A 19,253-nucleotide genomic window follows, 5' to 3' on the forward strand; every position below is an offset into this window, starting at 1 on the left:
CGACCCCAAGAACTTCAGCTCATTTATTACAAAAGACTGGGTTTATCACATTGTATTATGAACAGATCCCGCCCAACCCCCCAGCAGCTCAGAGAGGCAGCCTGGGTTGGGGACTCAATGGCCCTCTCTTGACATCCCCCTCCCCCTACATGAAAGTCCTGGGTGGGTGGGGGCACCTAGACCAGGCCTTGGAGCAGTATTGCGTTTATAACACCAGGCATATATATAAAAAATATATCTATATATATAAAAAACATAGGCCGTGGGTACCCTTCCACGGGGCATTGGTAGGGTGGGCCACTGACCCCACCCTGGGAGAGAAAGGGTTGTCTGTGGCAGGGAGTGGGGTCGTTCCCCGAGCGAGCCCGGCAGCTGCCTCAGTTCGAGTGGCCAGTCAGCCTGGGCACCCAGGGTTGCTGTGGCCTTGGGCCCGTCCTGCCAGCCGGGGAGCTCTAGGCCACCTGGATCTGCAGGTCTTCGTCGTCATCCAGGTCGCTGGCGCCGTCCCCGGCCTCCTCAGTGCCAAAGCGAGCACTGCGGATCTTCCCGAAGAGGGGGGCGGTCTGCTGCTGCCTGCGGAGCCTGGGGGTGACAGCGGAGGCAAGGCTCAGATCTCATCTGCTGGGCTGACAGCGGTGTTGCCTGCGTGCCAGGCACCAGGCTGGGCCTTTTACAAACATTACCTCATCACATCCTCCCAGGAGTCCCTGAAATGACGGAGGTGCTACTGTCACCCCCATTTTATAGACAAGGAAACCCAGGCACGAAGCTGGTGAGTAATTTGCCCAAAGTCCCACTCCCAGAGTGGGCGAGAGTGGGGTGGGGGCTTGGAGAGGTGAGAGGCTGCTCAAGGTCACGCTGCCCGGATTCAAACCCAAGTCCAGCTCTAAAGACCACGGAAAGTGAGTTTGCGGGTTGGGGGGGTTTGAGCCCCCTACATCCTCAGCGTCAGTGAGAAAGTGCTCTGCCCTAGCCTCTCCCCACGTTGAAGTTCCTAAGCCAAAATGTACCAGGCGAACTTGGGCCTGAGAAGAGCTGTGGCGGGGATGCCCATCCCCCAGCAGAGTGGCCGCCTGGCGGCATCTTACTGGAAGGCATGAATTATTAACGTGGGGGGGGGCGCAGGCGGGGGCCTCAATTACTGCGCTGTGATTTAGTGCGCTGTCCCCGGAACACTAAAGCACAAAAAGTTGGAGAAGAAAACGAGGCAGCGGTCCTGGGCGGCCGCGCCCTCCCCATGGAAGCACTTGAGAGGCTGGGCAGCGCCTGCCTGTCCATTTTGGGAGTTTACGACTCCCTAAGAATGCGGCCAAGTTGGCGGGAAAGCCCTGGGGCTAGGCGGCCTTTTATGGGGTGTGTGCTGGGGCGGGGGACTGGGCAGAGCTGGCCAGACACAGCCCAACTTGGGCTCATGCCTGGGCCCCTGCCCAACACTTTATAGGTAACATGCCCGGCAGAAGGGGAAACTGAGGCTTGGTTGGCCATGTTGCACAGCTGTTATGTCTGGTTCCCCAGCCTGTCTTCCTCACGGGAACTCAGCACACAGCTGCACACAGTAGGTGCTTAGTAAATAAGGGCTCCAATGGCAGATGGCCAAGGAGGGAGGGGCGTAGCCGTGGAGGGACTTATCCTCTTGTGCCTTAGTTTCCTCATCTGCTAAACCTCTAGGAAAAAAGTCTTCCCCTTCCCTTCTTACAGGAGCACGACTCTTGTAGCACAATATCTGACCCAAATATAAGTCCCCCACCCAGGAGTAATGGTAACAGCAGCAGCTGACAGTCATTCAGCATTTATGATGTGCCAGGTATACTTTTATAAACACATACCAGCTCATTTAATTCCAACAATAACCAAGAGGTAAGAACTATTATTGTCCCCATTTTAGAGATGAGGAAACACTGACACAGAGAGGTTAAGTAAGTGGCCCAAGATCACACAGCTACGAAGCACAGAGCCAGGATTCCCACCACCCAGGCCATCTGGCTGCAGAGCCCAGGCTCCCATTCCATGAAATAGGATTCGAGTTAAGGTCCTGCTCAGGGCCCAGCCCAGGAAGAGCCGGTCAGTGCTATGGTTATGCGCCCCTGATGTTCTCTGATATCTCATGGCTCTAAGAGGTGTGAGGGAGACGGTGCGATTCACAGGGTGTTGGGATGGGGAGGGTGGCAGGGGAAAGATGTAGAGTGTGCTGGTGGGTACCCCAGAGACCCTGTGGCCCTGTCTGAGGGCTCGAGACTACCATGGGGCCAGGGCTTCTCAGATTCCTCCGATCCCAGCTGGCTTGGGATCAGCCTAGCCCAGAGACCCTGAGGGCTGCTTGTTCTTGCCAATGGCTTCCCAGGCCCATGGGCCCTGCCTATTACCCCACCTTGGCCCTGACCGGTTTGGTCACCCTTTCTGTTCTCTGGCTATAGGAGACAATTCCAGGTTCCCAGCTGGTCTCACTTCCTGCACTCCCCTTCGCCTGGTTTCCTGGCCCTGGCCCTTCCTGCCCAGAGGGGACAGGATTTTGGCCTGAGGGAGCCCGGCCCTCTTCCTTCTCCTGTCTTCTTCTCTAGCTTGAGCTCCAAACCTGCCCAGGAGGGGGGTTTCCTTTGGTTGGAAGTCTCTCTGCCCTATTTCTGTGCCTTGGCCAGGAATCCTCTCCCCGCTGGAACCCCGGTCCCCCCGCCCCCGGGGTACACGTCGGGCCCACCTGGACTGCACATGCTCTAGCTGCACCTGCAGGTTCTCGCTCTGCTCCGTCTGCTCGTCCAGTGACCGCTGCAGCTTACGTGCCTGGTTGTGGGCCTCATCCAGCTGGGGGGTGAGCAGGGCCAACAGCATGGGGGTCACCTTGAGCTGGGCCAGCCTGGCCTGCCATCTGCCATTCATCAGTGGAAATGTCCTTCCCGGAGAGTAGGCCCTGTCTCTCCTCTGAGGCCTGGACCAAGGCCCACCTCCTCCAGGGAAGCGTCCCCTTTGCTCCTCTCCATCCTTATTGCCCCTCCCTTCTAAATCTACCCATCCACCAATGCTCCAAGCTACTGATACATCTATCAACCCACCTACCCATCTATCCCCATCAATCTGTCCATGTGACCATTCATCCATGGAAATATCCATCTGCCGATGAAGATACCCACTTACCCACTCACCATTCACTAATCTATTCAGCCACCCATTCACCCTGTCTATGTGTCCTTCCACTCTCCCAGACACACCTATCTTTCCATCTATCCATCCTTCTGTCCCTCCTTCCCTGTCCATTCATTCTCCCACCCACTGACCCAGTCAGCTGTCTATCCATCTTTCCACTGTCTACTCAGTCATCCATCTTTCCATATACTCATCCATCATCATCTATCCACCCATCCAACCATCCACCCAATCACCCATCAGACGTCTGTTGTCACATCTCATCCATCCATCCTCCCTCCCTCCCTCTCTCTCCCATTCTTCAGTCCACCCAGTCTCTCATCCATCTGTTCATCCATCCATGGAGTTATCCTTCTGTCCTTCCATTTAATCACCTACACATCTACCCACGCATCCATCCATTAATCTATTCAACCTCTCATCAACTTTGTCCATTTTTCTTCTCAGCCTCCTATCCACACACCTACCTACCATCCATCCACCACCCACCTGCCCACTACCTCCACCCTGTGCACACCCTGAGAGTCAGGCTCATGCCAGGCACTGGGGACGCAGCATGGAGTGACACTCCTACCCCAGTTGGATGCTCACCTCATCCTCAGCCTGGGCCAGCTCCTTCTTGAGCTCCTCTACCCGCAACCGCAGCTTCTTCACCTCTGCCTCGTGCTGCTCCACCCGCCGGTTGGCATGTGCCAACTCTGCCACCTTCTCCTGGAACTGTTTCTTCAGCTTGCCATGCACATGCTTCAGGTCTGCCAGCTCCTGCAGGGCAGCAGAGATGAGGGGAGGGCTCAACGTCAGAGCGTACCATGTCAGGCAGTTCTAAGGGGTGCTGGTGTCCCTTCTCCCCAGAATCTCCCCACCTGTTGTCTGAAATACTTGGCTGAGCAGCTGGAGGCGAGAGGTGCCATCTAGTGAGGTGAGAGGGCCTGGGGGTCAATGAGGGGATAGGACTGGGGGGGTGACTCAATGGCTCTATTTTGCACGTGTAACTTTGAGGAGCCTAGTAGAAATGACGTGGGATGTCCAGCAGGCTACCGGTGCTGAGTCAGGTTTTCTGGGGAGGAATGAGGTCTGCAGTCCTTGGTGTATACATGGCACTTAAAGCCCCATGTCCAGGGATGAACTAAGCTGGGAGTGGGTGTGGGAGGAAGAGAGATTAGAAGCCAAATGGCCGAGAAGAGGATGAGCAGCCAGGAAAGGAGACATCCACCCCTGAGCTCTGGGATTTCTCTGAGCCTCAGTTTTCACATCTGTAAAATGGGGCTAGGCACTGCCTAAAGGTCTCTGGAATCCATCCTCTTTGTTCTATCTCCGCCAACCTTGGCCTGGTCTAGGCCTCCATCACCTCTTGCTGCCCCAGGAAAAAGTGCCAGCCTCCCCATGGCCTGCCTTCCCATGCACCTTCCACATGGCAGCCAGTGGCACTCAGAACTTTGCTCACACCCACCTTGCTCTTCAAAGGCAGCCCATAGCCTTTGAACGAGACCTACACACAGTGCTCAAAAAACATTTGTTGCATAAATAAAAGGGCTGTTGAGAGGACTAAGGTGATATAATGGACAAAAAGCACGGGCACAGGACGCATAGTAGGTGCTTAATACATGCAGGTACTGCAATTATCACTGAGCCTGACCTATAGTGGGTGCCCAGGAGGAGCAACTTCTAGGGCGATCATCACCTCTGTCCTCAGTTGTTACTTCAGGGGTCTCCAGGGTCCCTGTGGGTCTGACACTGGACACACAGGAGGTGCTCTGCCCTGGCTGGCTGGGGAGGCAGGGCCACCCCAGTCCTGGCCACGCCACCCACTGCCACACCTTGTTCTTCTCGAAGAGTGCAGCCTGGCTGGCCCGCAGGTCGCAGTCCAGTGCGCTGGCTGTTTGTCGCCGCCTCCGGGCCAGGGCCTCCTCCAGGTCCCCGACTTGCGCCCGCAGCTTCTTGTTCTCTCGCTCCAGGCCCAGCTTCTCGGTCTCCAGCCGCTCACGCCGACCCCACTCAGCTGCGTTCTCCGCCTGCAGCCGCTCCATCTGCAACAAGGCAGGACAGGGTGAGGGCCCCTGGGGAAGGGGGGCCTGAGCTGGACGGCCCCTCCCCCCAACTCCTGGAGCTGTTTTTGGCTCCAGGAAGCAGGTCCAGCTGCAGTGCTATAATTAACCTGGGCTCATTTCACGTGTGCAGGATGCGAGGGTGCTTCTGGTCTTTGTGGGAGAGAGACTGCCCCCTGCAGATTGGGATACCCCCCCGGGGTGTGGCTGGTCTCCCTGAGTACAGGCTTTTTTCAAGTGACCAGCTGTTAGAGGCAGGGCCTCTAGCCCCCCAGCCCTCCCAGGTCCCACTGGCAGCCTCACCTCGCCCCTCAGCTCAGCCATCTTCCTGTCCATGCTGGATCTCGCACCCAGCTCGTCCTCCAGGTCTTCAGACATGCGGCCCAGCTCGTCCTGGTGAGCCTCCTTCAGGATGCTGAGCTGCAGGATACAGCCCAGCCTGGTTATGTGAGCACCACCCAGAACCAGCTCTGGGGGATGGGCAGTGGTGAGGAGTGCTCAGCAAGAAGGTGGTACCCAAATGGGCCACCGGGTGTTCAGAACAGACCTTGAATCTGACCACTTGTGCCGCTTCCAACATCTTTCATTTCCTACCTCATTACCACCTAGCCTCCCAGTGTCCACTGCTAGGCTCCCATCAACCCATTTTCCACAACAGTAGCCTAGAGTGAGTTTTAAAAATGATAAATGCAATCATGTCCCCATCCCAGATCCCTTAGAAACCGACCCCTCAAAATGGTCTCACAAAGTCCTCCCATCTCTTTCCTCTTAGTTCATTGTATGGCCTCCTTTCTAATCCTCAAATACACGCTTTCCACCCCAGGGCCTTTGCACATGTGGCTCCCTCTGCCTCATACACTTTTTTCTGAGTTATTTTGCAGCATGAGTTCTTCTCATTCTCAAGCCTTGGCCCAAATGCCCCCTCCTCAGGGAGGCCTCTCCTCCTGTCTTCCTCACCTGTCCTCTACTTGCCATCCCACTCCCCATGAGAATGGGAGCTCCTGAGGACAGAAAGCTTGTCTGTCTGCCCACCTTTATACCCCAGTATGGCCTTGGCATCGGATAGCACTCAGTGTACACTGGCTGAATGCATCAAGTGGATCTGAACACAGCCTGCGTGCAGGTACAGGGTTGGCCACATCAGAATTGCCAGGGGTACTTTTGACATAGTGCAGAGTCACTGTTGACAGCAGGGAAAACCAACAAACTACTGCTCCGTGCAGTGACAGGGATGGGCCTTAAATACATATGTCGAGGGAAAAGCAAATCTTTATAACTATCTGCAAAACTGTACATTTGTGTTTTACTTACTTTTCTGCAAGTGATTACACCTCGCAATTTGCAAACATTAAAAAGACAGATTCTTAAACCTGAGCCCCAAAGACGATGATTCAGGAGGGTGAGGGTGGGGTCTGGGAATCTGTATTTTTGGAGCTTCCCTAAGACCAGGGTCAGTCCCTTCCAGGGCAGAGTTTCAGGCGCTGAGATCTGTGGTCCTCCCACCAGCCAGCTCTCTCTGGGTGGCTGTGCCCCCTGGTGGCCATGGGAGCCTGCACAGGAGCCGGGAAGGGCTGCTTAGCCTCACTCCTGCCTGCTCTGAGTCCCCCACACTGTGGTGGGGAAGCTGAGTCCCCTTTCTGCCGGCTGGAGCCTCAGTTTCCTCATTTATAAAATTAGGCGGCCTCCTGACTGCCATGAGGCTTCAGTGAGCTCCCGCACACACTGGGCACCCAATGAATGCATCATCGGGACTCCTCCCCACCGCCCAGGTCTACAAAGCTCTCCTTGCGACCTCGTCTCTCACGTACCACCCTCCAGCCACACTGGCTCGTTTTCTGTACACACTAGGCTTGTTCTGGCCTCAGGACCTTTGCATTAGCTGTATCTTCTGCTAGGAACTTTGCCCCCATATCTTCTCAAGGGTGGCTTCTTCTAATCCCTTTAGGTATTGCCTCAAATGTCACCTTCTTAGGCCTTTCCTGACCTACCACCCCCCATCATTTTTATACAGTTTTGACTACTTCATAGCTTATGAATTTATCTGTCTGGTTCCTGTCAGGCTCCCCCTCCTCCCCTCCCACAGGCGAGCTCCTGAAAGCAGGGACATTATCCACCCTAGCACTCAGAACGGTGCATGGCACATGGCCGGTGCTGGACAATAAATGAATTCCCTTCTTTCATCCATTCCCACTGCTGAAATTCAGCAGCACAATGCTGTTTCCTCCAAGAAGCCCCCCTTGTCTCCAAGACTCACTTGCTTGAGCACCTCCTGCTTGGTCTTGCTCAGCTCCTCGTACTTGAACTTCCACTGGCTGAGTTCCCCCTCCAGCTTCTCAATGTTCCTGCTCAGTGTCAGTTTATCCCTGGGGAGGGGAGAGGGAAAGGAAGACACGGTGGTGAGTCCACTAGGGCCCTCTGCTCAGAGTCTTTCTATGCAGTCAGCACCTGCAGAGCCATGGCCAAAGTTCTTGCCTCAGAATTCAAGGCCCTGGCACCTTACACCGTGGCAGGCATCCGGTTTTGCATTTCTCATGGAACTATACCCCTCCCACAACTGCAGGTGTCCAGTTCATGGTGTGAGGAGGAAACCAGGCCTCCAGGGCACTGGCCACCTCTGGCAGGTGCCTCCCTTTCCCTGGACCCCAGGATCATCTGCCAAATATGACCCCTGCTCCCGTTTCATGCACCGTGGCTCCCTGTAAGGCTTGGTTTGAAAACATGGTTCTGTAGTTAGAAAAGCTGGAAAACACTGTCCAGTGACCCTCAGACCTAGGGGTTCCCTCTTGTCTTCATCACTGGGTGGGATTCCCACGTTCTCCCATGACCCCCTACCTGGGCATAAACGAGGTACCATTGGTAACAAGCACAGTGCCTGGCCCCAGCACATAGTAAGTGCTCAACCAATAGATGCACTTATTACACTCCAGCATGCTGCACATCCCAATCCCATACCACACCCGTCTCCTTTCTGAGGCTCTAACATTTTACTCCCCTAACACAGAGTTCTTAAAGGAGAGACAATGCCACCTTCTAGGAGGCATGTTAGAAATCCAAGGGGGCATTTTTGGTTATCATGATGACATGGTCATTTAGTACCCGATGCCTGGCAATGCCCAGGATATCCTGCCCATCCAGGAATTACCCTGCATCCTGGGTAATGTGTACATGTCCCGTTGGACATCCCTGGGGGTGAAAATGATCTGAGGCCTAAGACCTCACTCTGATTTACACATTACATAGTATTTGAATAGTAATAATAAAAAAAAACTTGCAAGGGGTCCTTGGGTAGAGCACCACTGCTCTAATATTGCAAGGCTCAAGTCCAAATAATACTCTTTCCCTTCAGCAAGTCTCACGTTCTGTGACACAGATTTTCATCCTGTGATACTGAAGGTGCTCTGGCCCACCCCCCTAGCACCTGCCTGCCTCCCAGGACTCACTCTCGTTCCTTGAGCAGCACCTTCTGGGACTCATCCAGCCGCAACCGCAGGGCAGTCAACTTGGAGGCATCCTCCTCTATGGCAGCTGTGTCCTCCCAGGGCAGCCGGCTGCGCTCCTGGCGGCCTGAGCTGCCCCGTGAGCCCCCGGCCCCCACACTGCGTGCCTCCCAGCAGCCCTCGGGCTCCTCTGGTCTGCTCTTCAGCAGGCTCTCCACCAGCTCCAGTTCCTGCGGGGACCAAGGTGGAAGCTGAGCCAATTGCTGCTGAGCCCTCTTGGCCTCTCCCAGGTTCTGGGCCTGGAATCAGCTTGGTGGGTAACCCTGGGTAAGTCACACAGCCCTCTGTTTTGTAGCCTGCCCCTCCATCCTCTGGGCCTCCCCCTTCTTCTCCTGGAACCTTGGAGTTGGCCACCAAGGTTCCCTGTATCCTGGAAGATCTCCCAGGAGAGGTGGTGAGCTCCCTGTCACTGTAAGTATGCAAACATATGGTGGGACATTGGTGTAAATCAATGTAGAAGCAGAGGGTTGATTCCTACGAGTAAGAACTAAATTCCTTCCAAAGGAATTCTGGCTCAAGATCCCCTTTTCCAGGTGCAAACACTAAGGTACCGGGAGATAAGTGACATGGTAAAGATGAATGGTAAGTCGGCCCTGGGAACAGAACCAGCTCCCAGACAGGAAGCTGTGAGGGATTATTAACCCAATGCCAAGCCCCCTTTCCTTTCTTGAGCCTCTCCTTCCCCTCCCAAGGCCTGCCTTGACGACAAACCCGACACCCATGACCTCAGTTCCAGCCTGCCTTTCCCATGGCCTTTCCAGAAGAGCAGGCCAGCCCCTTCCCTGTCTGGCTCTGGGTTTCCCTACTAGACTGAGAGAGCAGCTTTTGCACAGGCTATTTCCATGCCTGGAGTGCCTATCTGCACTTTTCACAGCTAATTCCTCTGCATCCTTCTAGTCTCAGCTTAAATGAGACCTCTTTCAAGAAAGCTTCTGTGAAGCCCACTCCCTAAAGCCTGGATCAGAGGCTCCTCCATGCTCCTAGTGCCCTCAAGGGCCCCAACCCTTTAGCTTTAATTGATGCTTGTTGTAAATGTTTACCTCTCCCGCCAAATTCTAGTTGAGTGAATGAATGGATTCAGCTCTGCTACTGATGCCTTCCAGGCAAGTCCTTACCTAGATCCTACTCTTGCCCAAAGGGGATGATTCCCTGGTTCTGTTGGCTACTCAGGTAGTAGGAGTGGAGGGACCAGCAGAACCCAGGACTCTCTGCCCTAGGGTCCCCGGAAGGGAGGTGACCTGGGGTCCCACCAGGTCACCTCGCAGGAGTGAAACCTCTTAGGGCACTAGGCCCTTACCGTCCCCTTTTTGAGCCCAACAGCTTCCCCCTCTGCCCACATCAATCAGCGCCTCCCACTTTGGGAGCCCAGGGCTCAGGCCCCGCCCAGCAGCCCCGCCTCCCACACACCTGACTGCTCTGAGGCCTCTCGGACCCAACGTCACGCACGGGCTCGTGCTCCCGCTCAGGTTCCGTCTCGGGTCCCTCGGGCGTCGGGTCGGCGGCTCCGCGGGCGCCCCGCAGCCGCGCCAGCTCCCGGCCCCGCGCCTCGCACTCGCCTTGCACCTCCTGGCGCTCGCGGCGCGCGCCCGCCAGCTCCTTGGTGAGCGCGTCCAGGCGCTGGCGCAGCTGGCGCACCTCCTCGCGCGCGCGGTTGCGCTCTGCGCGCACCTTGCTCCACTTCTCCCGCCAGTTGGCAGTGCAGTCCGACCACCAGCGCATGGTCTTCTCCATCTGCGCGGCCCGCGCGCGCGCCTCCTCCAGCTCCCGCAGCCGCAGCTCCTCGCGGCTCTCCCAGTCCCCTTCGGCCAGCAGCGCGGGCGCGGGCGGCAGAGGCAAGGCGGGAGAGGGCCCTGGGGAGGGCGTGCCGCTGGGCGGCGTGGGCGGCAGGGAGTCCGCGGGCCCCATGCGCTCCGGCGACGGGCTGCCTAGGATGGTCAGGAGGCTGCCTTTGGACAGCTGCGGGGATTCCGCCAGCCGGGGGCTCGGCCCGTGGCTCATGGTGCAAGCGGGTTCGTGGGCCCTGGCCTTGAACTTGGGCTGGACTCAGGGGCGGCGCGGGGGCCGTTTGGCGATTGTGATACCACTGTGCATGATGGCCACCGCTACCCACTACTTTCCCGGCCACCGGGTGGGAGATGTCTCCTGGGACCTGTGGGAGAGCACACCATTATTAGCCTGTTGCCACCATCTGTCCGTATCCGTAAGATCAGCCATGGGAAGAGCATAACCAGCAGAGGGAACAGCGTGGGCAGAGGCAGGAGAGAAACTGGTCTGCTCCAGGAGAACCCCTGTGAGGCTGGAATGGTGAGCAAGGGTCTGCAGACGCTTCCTCACTGGCCTCCAGACTGTCCGCTTTAGTCCCTTCCATCTTCAGCAATGGCGGCTGATGTTTAACCTTGACCTGCTGTCCCTGACCTTAAGGTCCCATCTCATATACTGAATGACCGTGACTCCCTCATCTCCATCCTGAACACAGCATGCTTCCATGCTGCCCTCCAGCCTCTTCTTACACTGGGCTACCTCTTCTCATCTTTAAAACTCATCTCAGATATCACCTCCTCCTAGAAACCCTCCCCATCCATCTCAGGCCAGGTGGTCAGCCCCTGACCTGTCTCCATCACTACACTAACAGCCTTGCTGTACCATTTATGTGAGTCCCTGTCTGTTCCCCATTCTCACCCCACGCTGTAGGTTTGCTGAGGGCAGAAGGTGCTTTAAATGCAGTCTCCAGACCCACCCCTAAAGAGTCAAGTTCAGTAGATATGAGACTGGGAATTGTATTTTAATTTTAATAGTCCAAGTTTAGGACATTTGGGTATTTGTTGATGCACCCAGATAGAGCCATGCAGATGTACGTTCCATTTCCCAGAACGCCACTGACTCCCCAAAGGATCCCTGGCAGGCTGAATGCCCTCTCTATTACTTAGTCTCTCCACCTGTGCAATGAGGTAGCTGTCCATGATCTCATGTGCTTTCACAGACATCTGTGCACACGCAGGCACATCTGCAGACACGCACCCCATCCCATACACATAAGCACAGATATACAGAGACACAGACGGGCACATGCATACTCAGAGATGGACCCAATGCACACACAACTCTACAGATGCACTGAAAGATGCTCACCTGTAGATACTGAGTCCCAGACACACCTGAAGACATACACATGCCAACACATGGATGGATACACACAGAGACATGCAAAAATACTCACTGCTAAGCAGATGCACACACTCATACACACACACAAATATACAGGCGGACACTCACTCTCCTCTCCCCATTTTCCTGGCCAGGCTCCACTGGAGAAGCTCTTGGAAAAGAAAAACAATGTGAGAGCCTGCGGGGGAGGGGAAGGAGGCAGGAAATCCAAGTGCCAGCCGGGCAGCCTGGGCTGTGCTAGGAATGGGGGGTGGTGAAGGGGTCCTAGGGCCTGGGCCCTGTCTGCTGGGCCCTTCCTGTAGCCCCTAAACTCAGAGGGTAACAGGGAGGGAGCCACTGCCATATCTTCTCTGCCTCTGGGAGCTGCCAGGCCTGGCATGGGCTCAGCAGGGAGGGGGTGGCCTGCTCCTTCCAGGAATCCCAAGCCTGTCACACAAGGGGCAGGGCAGGCGCCACCCAGGCCCCTAATGGCTTCCAGGCGCCCACACTTAAGGCAGGGGTGAGCTCCAGACTCAGCTGCTGTGCCCCTTCTCAGCAGCCTGGCCTGGTCCTTCCTGGGGGCTGGGAGAAGAGGAAGGACAGCAGTGGGGACAGAGGTGCTCTGGACCAGCCCTCCCGCTCTTCCTCCAGCAGGCCCAGGGTCCCCTGGAGGTTGTGTATGCATACGTGTGGGAAGCCGGGGCGTGGGTCCCAAGGTTGGTTTTCTGGAGAAGCCCATCCCCAGCACATCAGGAACCGTGCACAACTACATAGATTCAACCAGACCCTGCCAAGCAATGCACACCTCTTCTCACCTCCACCCCACCCCACCCCTCTCACATAACACAGCCTTGGGGACAAAAGCTCACACATAGCCCTGGTAATGCACACATTCACCAAGAGTCAGATGCAACACAGGCCCAGCTCACAGTTAGAGAGGTAGGCTCCAGCTGCCCTTACCCACCAGACTCCGTGCCTTCTTCCCACTGGGTGTGCCTATATGTGTGCGGAGTGGCTTCCTGATTCCCCCAGGGTGTCACCGCCCCCCAAGGAGCAGGTCCAGGAGGGACTAGCCACTACAAGCCCCAGGGACACTTCCTCACCCCACCCTTCCCTCTCCTGTCTCCTACCAGGCAGATGGGTCTATTCCTGCTCTAACCCTCAGGGTTTCTGCTCAAGCCCCCCCGCCCCCCCCCCCCCCAAGACTCTGAAACTCCTCACCCATCCTTCAAGCTCAGTTCCACCACCTCCAGGAAACGCCTTGATCTCCCAACCCCACCTCCTACCCAGGGAGCACAGACCTACAACCTTTCACAGCCAGATCAGGCCTGCTGCCCTCTTCTTGCAGTACAGGCTTCCGCCCACCCAGGCGGGTCTCTTGTGCCACCCAGAGCTTCTAGGACAGGCCCTGCATAGCAGATTTGCTTCAATTTGGCTAGTGGGGTGGAGAGCAGAGGCTGAACTGTGACCTGCACCCCTTAGCTGGGCAGCAGGGCTGAGTGGGACCCAGAGGTCTTGAACCCCAGCCGCACAGCCATCCTGTGCTCGACAGCTGCTGGCCCGCTCTAGAACAGAAACATGAATGTTTTGATACGATACTTGCCTCAGGCTAGGCCCCCTCATCAAGTTTGTCCACAGGAAGTGACCAGTGGTTCCTGCTACTTGTGGACCAGTCTGGAATATCTCTTCCTTCTTTCTCCATCAGAAAACACATCCTTCAAGACCCACTTTCAGTTTCCCCTCCCCTGGGTCACCTTCCCTGACCTTGTACAGAGCACTGGCACCTCCCAGTTTTTCAGCACTGGCCACATTGTGAAGTCCACAAGGGCACTTTGGTCTCACTGGCCCTCAGCACAGGGCCCAGCATACAGCAGATGTTGCATAAATATTTCCTGGGCTATGGATGAAAGATGGACAGTTAGGAGTCCCCTTGCAACCAGGGAGGGTTGAGCCATCCTGAGGATCAGGAGTCACTTTGTGGCCAGGCTCTGAGACAGGTAGGTGTCTGAGCCTGTCTGTGGCCAATGTCAGGGTCAGAGGTCATCTCATGGCCAGGTCATCGGTCAGGCCTCTTACCTGAGGAAGCCTAATGGGTCCATAGGGGGACAACTTTGTGTTTTGTCCTAAGCGTGTTTAGATGACTCTCAATATCCAATGAGAGGAGTGAGCAATACTGAGGCCTGGATGGGGGCCAGCTGAGGGGGTTGGGGGTGCGCCTGGTGGCCCAACCCCTCCCTCCAGCTCAGAAACCCCCTATGTCCTCCCAGAACCTTTCAGGTGGAGCTATGGGGCTGGCCCCTGGCCATAGGCCTGGCTGTGGGCAGGGAGCAGAGCCCAGCGGGAAACCGCAGAGGACAGCCTGATTGGATAAGTGCAGGGTCCAAGGCTGGGCAGCCCACAAATTGTGGGCACCTGTCTCTGACCTGCTGCCTGGCTCTAGCCACTGGACCTCCAGAAGAGGACTCAGAAGGAAGGAGGGAGGCAAGCTAAGCCTGAACCTGGGGGTGGGCACCCCTGGACTGTCAGATACCCCCATCTCAGATGAAGGAGCCACAGAGATAGCCGTGATCACTGATTTTAGCTTTTATCTTTACAAATGGCCCATCTGAGGCCCAGGGAAGCAGCAACTTGCCCACGTCCACACAGAGGACCAGCAGCAAAGTGTGGGGGTGGGAGTGGGGGGGAGGCAGGAGCGCTGGGATTGGATGTTTCTCCTCCTGGGTCTTGTCTACCTCAGGGCACGGCCACAATGGGGTCCTCAGGCATCTGGCCAAGTGGCCAACCATAGCTGGTATGGGAGAGGGTGGGAGCCCTTCGTGAGGACCGATCCGAGCCCCGGGCCTCTCAGCGACTCCTCGATCTACTCATTCTCGCAGAGTTGACGTCCCACGAGTCCCAGCTCTGCCGCTGTTACGCTGTGTGATATCAGCAAGTCCCTGCCCTCTCTGGGCCCGTTTCCTTACCTGTACGATGGGAAGAGGCACTAGCAAAATTCCTAAAAGCTCTGTCCAACAAGTGGGCAGCCCTTGTGCCAGCCTGAACCAATCCAACGCCACAGTACAACCCCCAGTTAAGACGGAGACGCTGAACCCCGGGTGGGGACCAGGCTTGCCAGATATCACCTGTTGGCACCATCAGGACGGTGGGCAACCGGGGCCCGCTACTTTCTCCTTGCACTTAGCCGTCGCTCCACCTGCCCCAGCTCCTTCCAGAAATTCTCTTTCTGCCCTTGCACGGCCCGAGTCGCCCTAGCCCGCCCGTCCTTGCCGGGTCCCGGGCCGCCGGGGGGCAGCGGGCCGCCCCGCAGACCCAGCGGCGGGCGGAGGACGGCGGGGGCTCCGGCCCGCGCGCTGTCCCGCCCACCACACCGCGCGCCCCCCATTGGCAGCCTAGCGGGCCCGGGGAGGTGGCCCCGTGCTCCGATTGGCCCGCGTCGCCCGTCCATCCCGCACTCGCCATGGTGACTACGTTGGGTCCCCCGGGAGAGTTCCGAACGCCGCCCCCGCCCGATGCCCCCTCCCGTCCGGCCCGGCCCCCGACATTCCCGGCCCCCCCACTTCCCCCACCCCCCGCAGCCCCCCCGCACCTGAGGCCCAGGGGCTCAGGAGGTCGGGGGGAGACCGGGGAGGGGGCTAGGAAGTTCTGCTCTGAGTTTGGGGGTTGCTGCGGACGCAGGAGCCCCCCGCTGCTCCCCTCTCTCCAAGCACGCCCCCCAACTTAACCCCTTCCCTCCCGCGGAAGGTCGGCGGCCTGGAGGGAGCTCCCGGGACGCGGTGGATTTCCGTTCGCGGCGCTGCCGCCCCCCGCTCACCTCGGCGGGGAACCCGCGGGCTCCGGACGTCCGACCGCCGCGGCCTGGGCGGAGCGGGCACGGGGCTGGCTGCGGCCGCCCGCGGGCCGGGGGAGGGCCACGGAGTCTCCTCCTCCCGCGGGGGAGGGGAGGGAGCGGAGATGGCGGGGGTAAGGGGGCGGGGGGCGCCGGCGAGCTGCAGCCAGGCTGGGACCCCGGCCCTGTTAGGTGCTGGGGTGGGGACGCCCGCCTGGCATCGGGGTGCGGGGCGCGGGCCTGGGCTGCGGGCTCTGCTACAGAGCGGGCGGGACCCCGACCGAGGCCCCACCCCCGCGTGGGGGCCCAGGGTGGGGGGGGCGAGAGGCAGGGGCTGGGGACCCCGCGGAGCTCGGCTTTCCCGCCTCAGGTTTCCCGAGCGCCAGCAAAGTACTAGGCGCCCCGCAGCGGCGGCGGGCACCGCGGGCCGCGGGCCGGGCACGCGGGCCGGATCCCGAGTGTTCACTTTTGTTAACTGCTCTCCGCCCCGTGCCAGCTCCGCCGCCGAGCGGACGTGGAGGGCGCGCCCCTGCCCCGCCGGCGCCCAGACGCTTTGGGGTTTCCTGCCTTGCGAGTAAGGGGGGGCGGTCTGCGGTTTTGGCGGGAGGGCTCCGGGCAGACTCCGGGAGGCCCTCTCGCCACATAGTGTGCCCTGGGGGGCAGTGTGGGGTGAGCCCGTCCAGAAGGAAGACCAAGAATCCACAGAGAGCGGGGGAAACCTGGCCGGATTGGGGCCTCACCTGGAAAAGTAAACCAAAAATGCTGAAGATAAATTAGCCATAACCCAAGGTTGACAATATTTAGATTATGATTGCGGTCATGCGCGCGTTAGAATGACGGGAGAATCGGCTCTTTGCGATAAACGGGTCATTTTTGGAAAAGTATTTGAGGGTTTCAAACCCAAGGGTGACTCCGAAGGCTTTATTGGTGAAACAGTCCTCTCTGGAAGGCCCTGGTCATTTCTCTTACAGAAGTTCTCTGCCTCTGTGGTCAGCGGCTGCTCCATTTCTAGGGCATTACTTCCATCGACTTCGTGAAATCCCACACTTTTTTTGCAAGATTTGCAGTTTCAGTCTTTTTCATTTGCTTAGCAATTGTGTGGTTAAACACTGATAGCATCTGACAGCCAGAGACAGATTTTGGTGGGGATATGCGTATGATGTTTGAGAGGGAACGAATCCGAAAATGTTGCTTCCCAGGCTCCAAGGGCAGCTTAGGGTGCACCTTGGACCTGTGAGATTCAGATATAGGGCACGCAGAGAACCAGGATGTCCCCATTTTAAAGCTGGGGAAATGGTCAGGGAGGCTGTTGGCGTGGACATACCCAAAGGCCCATAGCCACTAAGGACAGCCAGGGACCAAGAGCCTGGAGTTCCTTCCTCAATTCCCGGAGGTGGGACAGGGAGGAGGTGGAGGAGGCTGAGTTGACGGTGAACCTAAGCTCCAATTCTAACCCCTTCACAGTGGGGCCTTCCCTCTTAAGAGAGGAAGCAAAAATACTTGTCTTAAGGGCGTCTCTTTCAGGATGTGGTGTGGGGGGCGCCACCCATTCTTGGAACTAAGATGGGTGCTGATAGCTGACAGGAATTATCTGTTTTAGACCCACCCTGTGAACTGGGTGTTGTCAGGACCATGTCATAGTGAGGAAAGTGAGGATGAGAAGTCAGGTGGCCGACCCAGGGTCACACAGCTGGGAGGGCTTAGAGACCAGATCTGACTCAGTTTACCAGTGTCACTCTTGTCCCTAAAACCACACCTCCAGGCAGTCCTCAGGATGAAGTGCTAATCTGGTGTCAGCCTCCCAGTGCCCAACCCCCAACTCAGCCCAGTGGGGTTTTTGACTGAGGCTTGTGTCAGTATTTCCCATCCTTTAGCAGTTCTCTGTCCTGTATCTCTGCCACTATTTTAGTTATCAACACTTAGCACTTGTGCCATTATTTATTTAGCTTTTTTAAAAATTATTTTACTTTTTACATATATGTATTTTAGGAAGAGGAAATTTGTATCAGCTGGGCATAAATAGAAGAAAATCATAAAAATAAATATGTAAGCAAACATCTTTAACCCAGCTAGAAACCTTTTCTTTGTTAAAAAGGAACATAATATGTACACCCATGTTCATAACAGCATTACTCACGGCTACCCAAAGCTAGACGCAACTCAAGTGACTGTTGGGTGGGTGGAGAAACAAAAAGTGGTGTACACATTCAAAAGAATATTATTCAGCCTTAAAAGGAAGGAAATTCTGACTCATGCTACGGTATAGATTAACTGTAAAGACATTATGCAAACTGAAATAAGGCAGCCACGAAAGGACAAATACTGTATGACTTATGTGAGGTACCTAGAGTAGTTAAATCCATAGAGACAGAAAGTAGAATGGTGGTTGCCATTCCAAAGGTATATTACTGTAGATGCAAAAAGACAATAGGCTCAACTAAGGTAAAGCTTGACCCTTGTCAGGGAAGATTCTAACCTAGAACATCACTACCTGCCATAAACTGCTTTTAGTTAAAAAGTTTTAATTTCAGCCCGGCCGGCGTATCTCAGTGATTGAGTGTCAACCTATGAACCAGGAGGTCACGGTTTGATTTCGTGGTCTGGGCACAAGCCCGAGTTTCGGGCTCAATCCTGGGTAGGGGACCTGTGGGAGGCTGTGGATCAATGACTCTCTCTCATCATTGATGTTTCTATCTCTCTCTGCCTCTCTGAAATCAATAAAAACATATATATTTTTAAAAAGTTTTAATTTCACGCCATCCTCTGTGGTTACTTTAGGTCTCTGAGTTTGTAAGGCCCACCACGCAGGCCTCCCTTGAGCTTGTTAGTATGTGGCCCCTTTTCGTCCACAGGAGCCACTGCTGGCTTTTGAGCTGGGGAGTGTCTTGGCAGAGTTTCAGGATCTGGAGTGCAGGGCTAGGTGACCAGCACCCTCAACTGAGGCGAGGTCTGGTGAAGCTGGCACAGATCTGGATGGAAAATAGAAGGGCTTCAGGCTGGCGGGCAGGGCCTCTTCCCTGGTGCTGGGAGCAGCCGCCTGGGCTCCCAGACAGCCCTGGGAGGAAGGCTGCTGGTGCTGCAACCCTAGAGTTAGTCAGGAGACTCAGAAAGGAAGGACCTGGAGGTAAGAATCAGGGTGGAGGTCACAGAAAACCAAAGGTGCTGCTGACCCAGGGCGAGTGTGGTCCAAGAGTCAGGACACAGGTGCATAGGGGGCCCTGAAAAGCTTTTGCACTGCAGTTGGGGGTGGGGGGCCTGTGCTCCCCTGGATCCTCCCTGCCCTCCAAGGAGCAGCTCCCCTCTCCCTTGCCACAGAGGCCACCTGAGCTACCTGTGGGCTGTGCTTGGGCTGATGCTGGAAGGTCTCCCTCCGGCCAGGGGGAGAGAAGAGACCATGCTGGGACCTGCCTTCTCTCTCCTTGTTGCTATACCCCTTCACCCCCAGGGGGTTAGGAGAGCACATTCCTGAGACAGAATTTTCCCAGGGAGTCTGGTTGGGGCCCAGACAAGAGAGAGCGCCGTCTCCCCACCAGCACACACAGATACCTCCCCCTGTTCCTTAGGGTCCTCTGGCGGAAGTAGCTGGTGTAGGACAGGCTTGTC

General features: G+C 56.6%; 2 protein-coding genes across 6 annotated transcripts in view; one reads left to right on the forward strand and one right to left on the reverse strand.

Moving 5' to 3' along the window:
- Positions 1–15,738, reverse strand: CCDC102A (coiled-coil domain containing 102A). 5 transcript variants are annotated; one of them, XM_081119483.1, is made up of 9 exons: positions 15,636–15,738; positions 10,088–10,829; positions 8,624–8,850; positions 7,438–7,546; positions 5,487–5,603; positions 4,956–5,165; positions 3,730–3,900; positions 2,696–2,799; positions 1–582 (listed from the first exon to the last, which is right to left on the reverse strand). In XM_081119483.1, the coding sequence occupies exons 2-9, from the start codon at positions 10,676–10,678 to the stop codon at positions 453–455; spliced, it is 1,659 nt and encodes a 552-aa protein (XP_080975609.1). In that variant the 5' UTR covers positions 10,679–10,829; positions 15,636–15,738; the 3' UTR covers positions 1–452. The 5 variants fall into 5 exon arrangements, with proteins under 5 accessions (XP_080975609.1, XP_080975610.1, XP_080975611.1 ...); XM_081119484.1 differs by lacking the exon at positions 15,636–15,738 and adding an exon at positions 14,947–15,167; XM_081119485.1 differs by lacking the exon at positions 15,636–15,738 and adding an exon at positions 14,788–14,914.
- ADGRG5 (adhesion G protein-coupled receptor G5) overlaps positions 15,739–19,253 on the forward strand; it is a 21,681-nt gene continuing 18,166 nt past the window's right edge. The window contains exon 1 of the mRNA XM_081119482.1: positions 15,739–15,784. Within this exon, the coding sequence (XP_080975608.1) occupies positions 15,776–15,784 (9 nt within the window). The 5' untranslated portion in view covers positions 15,739–15,775. The remainder of the gene's footprint in view (positions 15,785–19,253) is intronic.

Source organism: Miniopterus schreibersii (genome assembly GCF_964146895.1).
Source record: "Miniopterus schreibersii genome assembly, chromosome: 18".
Taxonomy (NCBI): Eukaryota; Metazoa; Chordata; class Mammalia; order Chiroptera; family Miniopteridae; genus Miniopterus; species Miniopterus schreibersii.

Bases quoted from the DNA above. Each gene is read 5' to 3' on its own strand.
- CCDC102A (XM_081119483.1), bottom strand. From the start codon at position 10,678: ATGAGCCACGGGCCGAGCCCCCGGCTGGCGGAATCCCCGCAGCTGTCC. The intron at 8,851-10,087 runs GTGTGTGGGAGG...TGGTCCCCGCAG, and splicing joins AGAGGCCTCAGAGCAGTCAG to GAACTGGAGCTGGTGGAGAG. The intron at 583-2,695 runs GTGGGCCCGACG...TGTCACCCCCAG, and splicing joins CTAGAGCATGTGCAGTCCAG to GCTCCGCAGGCAGCAGCAGA.